Source organism: Sceloporus undulatus, chromosome 1 (assembly GCF_019175285.1).
Source record: "Sceloporus undulatus isolate JIND9_A2432 ecotype Alabama chromosome 1, SceUnd_v1.1, whole genome shotgun sequence".
Lineage (NCBI taxonomy): Eukaryota > Metazoa > Chordata > Lepidosauria > Squamata > Phrynosomatidae > Sceloporus > Sceloporus undulatus.
In genome coordinates, this window is record NC_056522.1 from 255940539 (window position 1) to 255953242 (window position 12704).

Below are 12704 nucleotides of genomic sequence, written 5' to 3' on the forward strand. Positions count from 1 at the left end.
TCCATGTATCTCCTTGAATACCCATCTTTTCTTCATCGTTCCTTTCTCCATCTTCCTTTGCACATATATTCTTCAAACTCACTTGATCCATCCTATCATATCACTTCTTCATACCTTCATATACATTTTACATACCCTCATCCATTTTCTACCATCATAACACATTCTCATATCTTCATTCCACTTACACATACCTTCCCTAATGTACTTCATCGTCTCATACTTCCTCTCTGCCAATACTGGCCCATCTCTTGCCATCTGAATGACTTTCTTTTACAGTAACGTGCTTTTGTATAACCCAATCTACTATCTTCCCTACTTATTCCTTCAAAAGAATCAACATTGTATCACTTATATCTCCAGATATTAATTCACATTGATTAAGCACATTTCACTTATTCACAATTCAATTCACCTGTACACTCAATACTGCTATATTCCCCCACTTTTCTTTTTAAAAAATAAATATTTTGGAACATTCTTTAGCAAATTTCTCTAATGAACTGTATTTTGAAATTGAAATGTTAATTAAATATAAAAGGAGTCATTCCATTTGAAAACTGTTTCTCTTGTACTTAGATAACAATGCACTCTTTTGAACCATCAGTGCATTTGTGCTTCAGTGGCTTTAATTCCCATGTTCACTTTCTCTCACATGAAACACAACAATACCATTCATACCACCTTGTTCTCCCTACCTCCTGCTCCTGCTTTCTTTACAAAAAGAAAATCAAAGAAGCTGCAATTCCAGAGTTATAACACTATTATAGAGCTGACTACATTCCCAGCACAGATTGGGAACATGAAAACATAGCACACCACTTCCAAAAGCACTTTTTCTATGTTTTCCCTGTCAACTAATACCTGCCTGGCTCTACTTTTACATATTACTCTTTAAACTGTTGTATATATACTCTTTAATTTTTTCCTAAAACTGTGGTTTCCCTGGGCATGAATCCTTATTAGGATTACATTAGGGCTGTGCTATTGCACTACTCCCTCCTTTTAAAAATATTTTAAAAGTACTGGTGAACAGAGAATGAATATACATGGTTCTCTTGGGACCTCTTGGGAATCCTGGAGTCCCCCCAGCTCAACCACTGGAAGTAGCCTGCAGTTTCCCTGCTGGTAGTCCCCAAGGAATCCCCAAAGAAGGAGTAATGAAACCCACTTATACCATACCCACTATGCTCCCATATCACAGTGGAATGAAACATTCATACCCAAAATGATTACTAAACCATAGCAGGATAGGAGGTCATTAACATATTATTTCAAATGGAAAAAATTAATTTTCAAATAACCTGACATAAATACAGCACCAAGATTATTCTCATGCAATAATCTCTAGGCAAAGATGCAATTGTGGTATAAAGTATTGCATAAATTCATCTTTTATATTGGTCATGGCTCCTTGTTCTTATCACCACACTCCTCAAAATTTCCTACTTCTGCAAAGCCCTTTCTGGGCTACCCCACCCATGGACCTACAGTATTCTGTGTTGTTCAGTTTATTATGTTTGAGATGGATCTTGGAGAGAATAGAGCGCACTGGAAGGATCACTCCTGAGCTCCAATTTCCCCACTGTCTCCCTCTCTCACACACAGGTTATAACATCTAGCTCCCTTCCAGCTCTATGCCTCCCAGATCTTCCTGCTAAATCATATTAATCATTTTTTTCTGGTAAGACTATTTCCCACACTGGTGCCCTGGACATTGTTCATCCTCTTTTGTTCCACCCTCTGTATATCCTTTCAACTTTTACTAAAAGTCTCCCTTTATTTTCCGTCTGCCCGTGCTACTTTTGTAGTATGCAAGTTCAATGAACGCTGGCAAGGCCCCTAGTTTGCTATATTATGAAGAGCATACTGTGCCACATAGAAAGAATGTAGGATGGCCTTTCCCAAATTAGTGTCCTTCACATGCTTTTGACCAGAATCCTCAGGGTTCCAGGGACATAGCCAAGGGGGGGTTCCAGACCCCCCTTCTGTTAGATACAATGAATGGTGCGTGCTGCCGCACCACCGCGCCCAAGCCCCATTATAATGGTGGCATTTAGTCTGGAACCCCCCCCCTTCCCAAAATCCTGGCTATGTCCCTGAGGGTTCCTAACCATTGGCCATGCTGATTAGGGCAGAAGAGAGTTCAAGGCAAACTTATTTACAGTAGACAGCACAGGTTGGGGAAGACTAGTATAGGTATCCACACATCACCTTAGACTGAAGTGTTCCCAGGGAAGCCAGAAGGTCATCCAGCTGATGAGCAGCTGAGGTGGAAGAAGGTGAGGAGTGCAGGGGCTGTGGAGTGGGCACCTTGCTGCACAAGAAACAAAGGCACATTTATGAGTGAAGAAACAGAACAGAATGCTTAATTTGTAACAGCAGGTAAATTTATCATCTCCCACTGGGCAGGGCCTCAGAAGTTGTAGTCTGAAAAAGAAACATAGCCAGGGGCCTTTTGGTGACATACACAGGCATAAGTTGCATTACACATGCAGAGTGACCTTTTTGGACAACGCAATATGGCCCTATCCAGCTGATGGTCAGAGGAGTGGATTTCTGGATGCAGAACTATTGCAGATGTTTAAAAATGCACCCAAAGCAATGTGTCAGTGTGCATTATGGACTGTCTCTGTCCATTGCACAATCAGGTATTAGCTATATGCATCCACCATTTCTCATAAGTTGTGCTACAGTGGTGTTCAGTATGAGGAATGCATAGTGCTAGCATAGCATAACTGCTGGTGGATCTTTACATTAAGCTGAAATGATGTAGCATCTCAGTAAATGTGCCAGCAGAAACCAAGTCTTAAAAACAAGCAAACATTTCACCATCTTTATTCCAAAGTGTTTCAGTGTCTCTGGATTAAATAAGTCATATGAAAATTTTGCCTGCCTATCCTCACCCTAATTCTCTCCATTTCACACGAGAGTGTGTCAGCATAGAACCCACACTCCATCTTGTGAAATGTTATAGAAATGCCACATAACATGAATAACTTTTTAAAAATACATCTGAGAAACTGGCAGAATGGGAAGTTTCACTTGAGAAGTAACTGAAAGGTTCCAAGGAAATTATCAGACAAGTGGAAATTTAGTCCTCCTCTACTTTCTTAGCTCATTTAATTCGTCTAAACAAGAGTGGACAATTGTATCCCACCAGGTATTCTTAGCTCGCAACCCTCATCGGTCCCAGCCAGCATAGCCAATAGTGGAAGAATTATTGGAATTGTTGTCCAACAACATCTGGAGGGCTACTGTTGCTTGCCTTTGATCTAAAATTAGACTAAGATCATTATCTGGTTAAGTAATGGTATATGTATCTTTTATAGGTACCAAACATTAAGCTGTGTTGTTCTTTTTTATAATGGTTTTCACACACTTTAAGAATCCAGAAATTACCACTCAGTGGTACTTGAAAATGGGCAGAATAATTACCAGCTCAGGGAAATTACTGACTCAGTAAAATTTGAGTTATGAGGATACATGTTCCTTTTGTTTAAAATATTAATACTGGTCCCTATTCTGGAAAAAAAGAATTGATCTGTCCATACAAATATTTAGGGACTCAAAAGAGCTGTATCCTCATACAGATATTTAAACCAACAGCTGCGGAACAAAGATAATCACAGAGAAAAATGAATGGACAGATTTATTAGAGGAGTGCCTATAATGTTACTTGTTCGGGCTGCTGATCAGTAGAATGGGATGTGTGAATGTAGTCTCTGTTCAGCTCCCTGTTTTGATGTTCAAGTGAATGACCCAAATGCCCAATTAACCCAGAAAAAATCAGGCCATCTGGATCAGACTAGAGTTCAACAAATTTATAGAAAGCATATCCATCACAAGATGACAATGAGGATAAATGATAGGTTGTGTTTTCCCCCTCCCCCTTTTGTTATAAAAAAAACTATTTTATTGGAAGCAGGTGTGAGCTTGCTTTAAATGTACTGAATCATCTGTGTGAGTAAAATTTCTCAAAGCATTTCTTAACATAATACATGCTGCTCTTAAGTTTCACAAATACAAAAACAAAAGCTGTTGTAATCATGCATAGCTATTTCTATCTAGACCATCAGCTGAGCTGAGTGTATACAAGATAATAGCACTGAAGCTTCTAAAATCCTCCATAAGACAAAATGGAGTAAAAGAACAAAACAAAACCCACCCACCCACACTCTATATAGAGTTTCAAAGCAGACTTACGATATGGAAACCGGAAATTAGCACAATTGAGGAGATAAAAAAAATTCCAGTTGTGTGGTCTGGGCAGAGAGAGGAACTACAAATTGAGATCTGGGTATCCTTCAGACCAAAAGTAGTAATATTTGTTGGTCTGTTTCTGTTACACAATCAAAACACATTGTGTATTCCTGTGGTTGGACCAGATTATTCTTTTAGTTCTTTCTAACTCTATGATTCTGTTGTCCCACTTTAACTGATATAGTTGCATCCTATGAAATTCTGGAATTTTTGAGAGCCAGCATATTATAGGGCTTTGTTGGACTAAGACTCTGGACAACAGGGTTTGAATTATGGCTCACCTTGGGCAAATCACACTTCCAGAGTCAGAGGATGGCAATGGCAAACCACCTCTGAAGAAACTTGCCAAGAAAGCCCCATGACAGCTTTGCCCCAGGATTGCCCTTAGTCAGAAACATCTTGAAGACATGCAGCAGCAACAAGAGCACTATGGAAGATAATTCTAAATATCCCACGAAACTGCAAATTCAAGGATTCCAAAGGATGCAGTCATGGCAGTTAAAGTGGTATCAAAATGCTATAATTGTGCAGTGTAAAAAGGACCCAAGTAATAGTTCTCTCTTCCTGTTATTAAAAAAAAAGTTCTGCTAGGATTCTAAGGAGTTTATCAGACAAGGGAAATTGGAAGTACAATCCAATGGCAATCTGAACACAATCATGGGGTTTCACGTTATTGCGTGATAGACTACCACATGCAATTTCGGGCAATGGCAAGCTATTTTCAGGCAATGGGAAGTCAGTTCAAACGCAATTCGAATTCACATACATTTGCTGAACTAGCGAATTCACATGAATGCGTTCTGGCCCCACTTTCTTTTCATTCGAAATTAAGAGAAATTCATCCCGTGTGATAAACTCCTAACTGTTATATGCATTTTAAAAAGGAATTTTGATACAGCTGAATGGAGATAGGTGTGTCTTTCAAGAGATATTCATTGAATCTGGCTGCAATTGTATATGGGACCTGAATGGGACTTATTATGGCATAGTTGTGCATACAATTGTACTGGAAGCAGTTACACCTATAATAACTTTTGAGGAAATGGTAATTAAGTTTTTAGGGAATGTTTAGGTAATTTGAAAACTAGGCGTTTGACTATTAACAATGGAGAAAACATGAAGCACAAGGGGCCAGTGCAACTGGAAGCCTGGTCTGCCTTCTTGCTGTCGCATTTACCTGTAAATATTATCTACATCTTCCTCCCGATGTTGAATGCTGCGTCCTGATAGCACCTGGAAGTAGAGAGTAGATTTTCAAAGAGAACATTGCCTTCCCCCAAAGCTATCCAAACATATCCTGATCTCTAAAATTGGTTATTCCATCAATTATTAAATTAAATTTCTAGAAGAGGTGAAACATGAGAAATGATTAGAACTCCTGTTTCTCTAGAGTACTCTTCAGTTTGGGTGGCTATCTTCCAATGTGTTCCTTTAAAAATTAGTTTGGAGCAAGTATAGGGATATAGCTAACAGGAGGGGGAAATGAGGGCATTGCCTCCCAAATAACAATTCTGCCCTAGTCAGGACTATCAACAGGATTTAGGCTAAAACAAACAAATTAACTTCTGCAATAGAGGATGAGGGCAACTATGAGTTGTCTCTTGCTCTGGAAAAAGGACTAAGGGTATGTAGAATATTAGTACATTGTCTCATTGTCCATGAAAAAGGGTATCTTTACACATCTCTACAGATTATGACAGTTCTCTTTTCCCTTCTTTGATGATTTTCTGCATCCTTAGACTTTTTTTTGGGGGGGGGGGGGCAAGAATTTATTTTGCAGAAAATATTCTCCATCTGGGCAAAATGTGATGCCTCTGGGCAAGTGGAATGAAAATGCACAAAAACACTAATAACCTTGCCCAGAGGGAGACAATGTTTGCATTTTTGTGAGAAAGATTTTTATACACTGGTACCCCGGGATACGAATGCGCCGGCTTACGAAATTTCCGGGTTACGAAAAAAATCCATTCAAAAAAACTGTTCCGGGTTACGACGGTTATTTCGGGTTACGAAAATTTTTTTGGTGCTTTTCGGCGCTATTTCACACGAAATCGCGGCTTTTCCCCATTAGCGCCTATGGCTTTTTCGCCTTACGAAGTATTCCGGGTTACGAAAGCGGCGGCGGAACGAATTAATTTCGCAACCCGGGGTACCCCTGTACCTTGAAAGGTCATCTTCAGTGATGTAACTAAAATGCTACTTTACATCAAACTTGTTTGAAGTGAAGAAAGGTGCAACCACGCTTGCACAAGCAACTATGTGCCTACAGAGGACATTAGAGGCAGAGCAACAAGTAACTAATGTACCCCTGGCACAGCTGCCACCACTATTTTGTCTGTAAAGGGAGGGACTGGGAGTGGGGCAGATGTCAGCGGGATCCCATTGGTTGGACAATGTCCTTGCCAGACCAAATCTGGAGCATGCATGCCAACACTGACCCATGGTTCCATAAATTTGTTATCATGTTTATATTTATTGTTGTTCTTATTAATGGTTTAATTTTAACTGCTTTTAATTTTGTGGCAAGTTTAATCATATTTTAACTTTTGTAGGATGTTAATTTTTTCAACTTTATTTTAACTTTGAGGCCCTGGGAGGAGAAGAGGCAGGGCAGAAATCTAACAACAGTGATATCAGAGCTGCTGAAACAAGGTCCTGGTATTCTTTCAAAACTGCTGAAAGGGATTCAAGATTTGCATTTGTGATAGATCTTTCATTTTATAGTGACCTTTTTCATATCTTAGCCACATTTTGTGCTTCCTGAGTTTTTAATTTAGATATTACAAACCAGACATCAGAGCACATGCACCAAAGACAGGAATGAATTCTCTTGTGGGGACAACCTGCTATGCAGTTCACCATGGGGAACTTCACTTTTCCATAACTTATAACTTATGGAAGGTAGACAAGATAAGGAAAATACCTTTGGCGGTCCTGGGGCTAACTTCTTGTGCTGAGTGGCATTGGTCTCTGCTGATGTTGCTGCTGGTTTTTCCTTGTTGTCACGTTCCAGAAGAAAGCAAACTTTTGCTGGTTCTGAATCACTCACATTCAAACTCAATGAGGTTTGTTCCAGTTCTGCCAACAAAGCATCTGGAGGAAAAAAATAGATTTTTTCTTTTTCTTCTCTGTGTTTTTGTTTCTTAAATGTTCTTTGATACCTCCCATCTTTGGCAATGGGACCCTATCGCATGGGGTTAAAATCCCAGCTTACCTTTCCCGAATTCAGTCCTAATTCAGGAGGCAGCCAGGTGTTATCACAAAGAAATTGCCGCTGAAATTGCTGCCCAGGTTCATCCCAAATGCAGCTCAGGTCCTCTATGCCACTTCAGAAGCCATTTTTAGAAGTCAGAAGTTTCCGACTTTTAAAAATGGTCACCAAAGCAGCTTACAGGACCTGGGATGTATCTGAGATGTACCCAGGCAGCGATTTTGGCGGTGATTTCTATGCGATAGCACCCAGCTGCATCCCAAAATAGGACTGAATTCTGGAAAGGTTAGCTGGGGTTTTAACCCCATGCAATAGGGTCCAATGATAAAGGTTTGCTGCATTTAAAATAAAATAAAAATTCCCTTTCTTTTTAAAATAAAAGACAGCTTGGGATAGAAGTTGCATAAATCAGTAAGCACTGCTTCTTTACATCTTCCTTAACCTGCTGTAAACAGAGCTTGTCAAAGTTACTTTTCGGTTGACAGCTCCTAGAAATCCTCTATCACTGTGGCAACTGGCTATGTTGGCTGAGAGATTCTAGGAGATACAGTCCAAAAGAATAACCTTTTCAAGCTCTGGAGATACATACAATTGTTTCACACCCCTTTATTGAGCCCTGCAAGGCACCTTCTTCCACTCAGCATGATTCACTAGCATGTCTTCTTTTCATATGATATCTCACATTCCTTACCAATCCTCTTTGTGCTGGTCTATGACCGTAATAGAGATGAACTGAACCAAACCTCTGAAGAATTAAATTAACACCAACCTTAGGCAGCATAATTCTGTCATGACTGGGAGGAGACCTTTAAAGGCCAGATCATCATTTCTTCTTCCTCAATTTGATATTTGGTATCTGCCACTTCTAGTTTTGTCAGGGTGTATAAATGCCCCTCTTTTGCCTTTCAAATATGTGAGTAAGTGGTTAATCATACAGCTTTTCCCCTCACAAAATAAAGTAACCAAAATTAGTGATGTTTGAAGGCATAAGAAAGATGCTGTTACTATATAGCGTACACTCTTTCATTATATATGGTATGTTCTTCCCTTGTGGAAAGGAAAGCTGGTACTTTCCATCCTTATCATATACTCCAGTTTACATGTTAGAAGGAATCAGTGTGAACGTGAATGTAATTTACTTGCATGTGTCCCACATGATACAGTGTTATGCCCAAACCACTTTCTTTTGTTACGGGATAGGCAAACCTGTTTGTTTCACTTTTTCTAGCAAACTGTTAACCCTGGTTAAGGAGAAATCCTTGATTATTTTTTTTTAAAGTTGGGAAATGTTTATTTCTTCCATACATTCCTATTTGGGTCAGTTAACAGTTTTAGGATTTGTGAACTGAACAGAGTTTGCTTATAGGGTGAAGGAGACCAGCATGAAGGAACAACCAGAGGCAACTCTGGGCCTGATCAGGAGATTGGGACCATGGCGACTGGATGGTCCACTCCTGAAGCAGGCTGCCACCGCAGTCCCAAATGGGCCACCATCAGGAACTGATTTTTTTCTTTTTAAAATGTAACTTTAATTGTATGATGTTCTAATTTTATACTGTTGTAATCCACTTTGATTCCTTTGCGAAAAAGTAGAATATAAATAAATACTATTATTATTATTAATCCGCTCCTGGAAAGCTAAGCTACTGCTGTGTTGGTTTGACTTTGGAGGAGCTTCCAGCTGCTTTGAGGGCTTGCATCATCTGAACACCACACCCCATGAAGTGGCCAGAACCTGCTTTTTTGGGCCCGTTTCAGGCCTTATATCACAGAAGCTTTATGTATTATGAATTAAAGGAATATTAGTAACGGGGATATAACCATCAATTTGGGGGAGGAAGGGAGTCAGTGGCATCACTAATTATGGTGTCACTCGGTGGGGAAGTGCACACATGCATCCCTTCTGCTGCTTCATTCCTGGGCTTTCCCCCATGGGAGAAAGCCTAGGGAGAGAGCAGCTAGCAATGATACATACATACACCCCTCCTGTACCAAAGTGGGAGGGGGCCCTAATCAAGTGTCACCCCCTCTTCTAGATGTCACTTGGTGTGCTCCGCACCCCCACATCCCCTGCACCCTCCAATGATGTCATTGTAGAGAGTCAGAGTGTTTGTTAGTTTTTGTTAGTTTTTTGTGTTACGCTAGGGTTGTTGGTTTTTTTGTTTGTAGTTTTGGTATAGTAATTTTAGCCATATATATGTATAAGCTATTTTGAGTTTGTTGTTGTGTTATTTGTGTTTAATAAAAATGAATTATAAAAAAGAATCCCCAAAGATCTACTATATCATTACAACCACATATACTATTGAGTCAAAATTAATTATTATCCATTACTATCCATTCTCAGAAGAATTTTGTTTCCATTTTTCAGGTTTTCTATATCCATGCCACTCAGCTACAGTCTCCAAACCTATGGGATGAGGTATTGTTTCTCCCTATGGAAATTACTATATGGTTCCTCAGAGACCCCAGAACTATTTTTAAGAGGCTCAAGACTGGTAGGCAAGTCATTATAAATTTTTCTAACTGCATGTAAATGTTTTTAAAAAATCATGAAAATGAAGAATGCAAAAAAAAAAAAAAAAAAAAAAAAGGGGGGGGGGGGTTGGGAGAGAAAAATACATCAGAATATAACGTTTTCTAACCCTTCCCCATATACGTGACCTCCCACTATGCTTTCTAACACCCTCAGATTAATAAGGCTAAAACTTTCCTTATTGCTCTTGACTGGTGGAAGCAGGTCTTTGTGCAGACATAGGTATCTTCAGACAGAGAGATGAGATGGCCAGAATCACAGAATCATAGAGTTGGAAGGGACCACAAGGGTCATCTGTCCAAGCCCTGCTATGCAGGCACACCACCAAAATATTCCTGAAAGATAGCCATCCACCCTCTCTTTGAAGACCTTCAAAAAACAAGAATCCACTATTGTCTGAAACACTGTGGAGCGGTTGTTACTATCAGGAAATTCTTCCTAATATTTAGGAGGCATCTTCTTTCTTGCAATTTTATTCAACAATTTGTGCTCTAGTCTATGGAGCAGCTGAAAACAAGCTTGCTCCAAATGGAACATGTTGTTGTTGTTACTGTGTGTCTTCAAGTTGTTTCTGACTCATGGCAACCCTTAAGCCTTTGGTTCCCAACCTTTTTGATCAATGGAGTCCTAACTGCTTAATAGAACACAGGTTGGGAACCGCTGCCTTAGGTGAACCTATCATGGGGTTTTCTTGTCAACTTTCTTCAGAGGGGATTTGCCATTACCATCTTCTGAGGCTAAGAGAGTGTAACTTGCCCAAGGTCACCCAGTGGATTTCCATGGCCAAGCCAGTATTTGAACCCTGCTCTCTAGTCATAGTCCAACACTTAAACTACTACACCACACTGGCTTGTCCGTCGGTTTCTGTTCTAGTTTATGGAGCAGCTGAAAACAAGATCTCTCCATCTTCAATATGACATCCCTTCAAATAGTTTTAAATGACTGTCATGTCGACTCTCAGTCTTCTCTTTCCAAGCTAAACATTCCCAGTTCTATAAGCCATGCCTTAAAGGACATGGTTTCCAGATCTCTTACCATCTTGGACACCCTCCTCTGAAAACATTCCAGCTTGTCAACATCTTACTTGAACTGGAACTGTGCCCAGACCTGGACACAGTATTCTAGATGTTGTCCCCTCCTCATCTCCTTTCTTGGGCATATATCCCTGATATCTATCTCCCCTGACCAAAGAGAAACTAAGGAGACTCACTGGACAGGAAATGGATTGGTGCAGGGTCTGCCAGTTCCCTCCCAGCTTATGATATTAGGGTCAACAAGCATAGACAGCATGCGGCTCACAAGCAAATAGCTCCCTTCCGTTATCTCTTGGCCTATGGTTCAGAGACAATCCTTACAAGAACTTGCAAATGTAACTTTGGAGTACAACGATCAGAATCGCAAGCATGGTGTGTAACTGTCCCAAGCTCTGGTTGATTCTGTGACACCCACTTTGTTTTTTTGAAATAGTTGAGATTTAATGCCAAGCTATGGCCAGGTGTCAACTCCATAACAGGGTTTGGAAAAGTTACTTGTTTGGACTACAGCTCCTAGAATCCCCAGTGGTCATGTTCGCCAGAGATTATGAGAGATCTAGTCCAAAAATCTTTCCATGCTCTGTTCCTCTTCTGTGAACTATTTACACTGGAAACAGTTTCTGGTGGGACATAAAAAATGATCTAAATAAGGTTGCTGCATTTCCTCCAACAAAATATTTTTTTCTTTTTCTTTTTAGTTTTCTCAACTGCCCAGAAGTCAGAAACCTGGAGAAAACTGTCTGCTGCTGAGGGCTCAAAGTCTCTGCCAGAAAACTTTGCTTCAATGGATGCTTGGTATCTTCATCTCCACAATTCTCCCTCTTCCCTTCCATGAAATAGAATTTAAGCAAAACGCAACATCCTAGTATTCTGCACGTAGATCCCATTCCTTCAGCTTCTGTTCTTTTGCTTTTGAGAAAAAGAGCTACTTACCTAAATCATCCATTGACTATTTGCACACGTTTTTCTCTCTAATCGGCTTAAGGTTCCCCAAAAGATTGATAAGCCCGGTGGGTAGTAGAAGCAAGGCAGAAATGAGCACAACTGTGAATGTGTGGTATGGCAGTTCATACAGACTTCTTTAGTTCCCCTCTCTACCAGGACTTCCCCTCTTTAAAAGCTGAGCACTTCTCACCCCCTCCCCATGAGTCATATTTTGAAGAGCTAAAAAACGTACTTAAATTGTTGAACAGGAAGTGGTAACAGTCTGATCGTTTCAGATATGTACAAATCTGATGTGACTGTTGGGTTATCTTTCATGTCAGTAAGGTACCTATCCTGTTGCCAGGGATGTAGCCAAGGGGGGGTTCTTGGAGTCCAGACCCCCCCCTTCTGTTAGAAAAATGAATGGTTCATGCTGCTGCGCTGCCGCACCCAAGCCCCATTATAATGGTGGCACTTAGTCTGGACACCCCCCTTCCTAAAATCCTGGCTACGTCCCTGCTGTTGCATTGAGTAATTGCATTTTACAAACAGAGGTTAAAACATTCCTTGATTCTTTTCAAACTGGGTTGATGGCTCATGAGTAGAAGAATCACTGAGGTTATGACCTGACAGATGCTGAAAACCTAAAGATGTCAGTTATACGCTGATGTTCACAAAGCTTGGAACAGTTCCTTTTTTGGACTACAGATCTGCAGTCTGAAATTTACTTTTCTCT

The 12704-nt window shown here is 40.2% G+C and overlaps 1 protein-coding gene across 1 annotated transcript in view; it reads right to left on the minus strand.

The window, feature by feature from the left end:
• LPXN (leupaxin) overlaps nt 1–12129 on the minus strand; it is a 23489-nt gene extending 11360 nt beyond the window's left edge. The window contains exons 1-4 of the mRNA XM_042459097.1: nt 11978–12129; nt 7187–7356; nt 5441–5496; nt 2215–2317 (exon numbers count right to left, since the gene is read on the minus strand). Coding sequence (XP_042315031.1) covers nt 2215–2317; nt 5441–5496; nt 7187–7356; nt 11978–11990 — 342 coding nt within the window. The 5' untranslated portion in view covers nt 11991–12129. The remainder of the gene's footprint in view (nt 1–2214; nt 2318–5440; nt 5497–7186; nt 7357–11977) is intronic.
• Nucleotides 12130–12704: the final 575 nt, after the last annotated feature.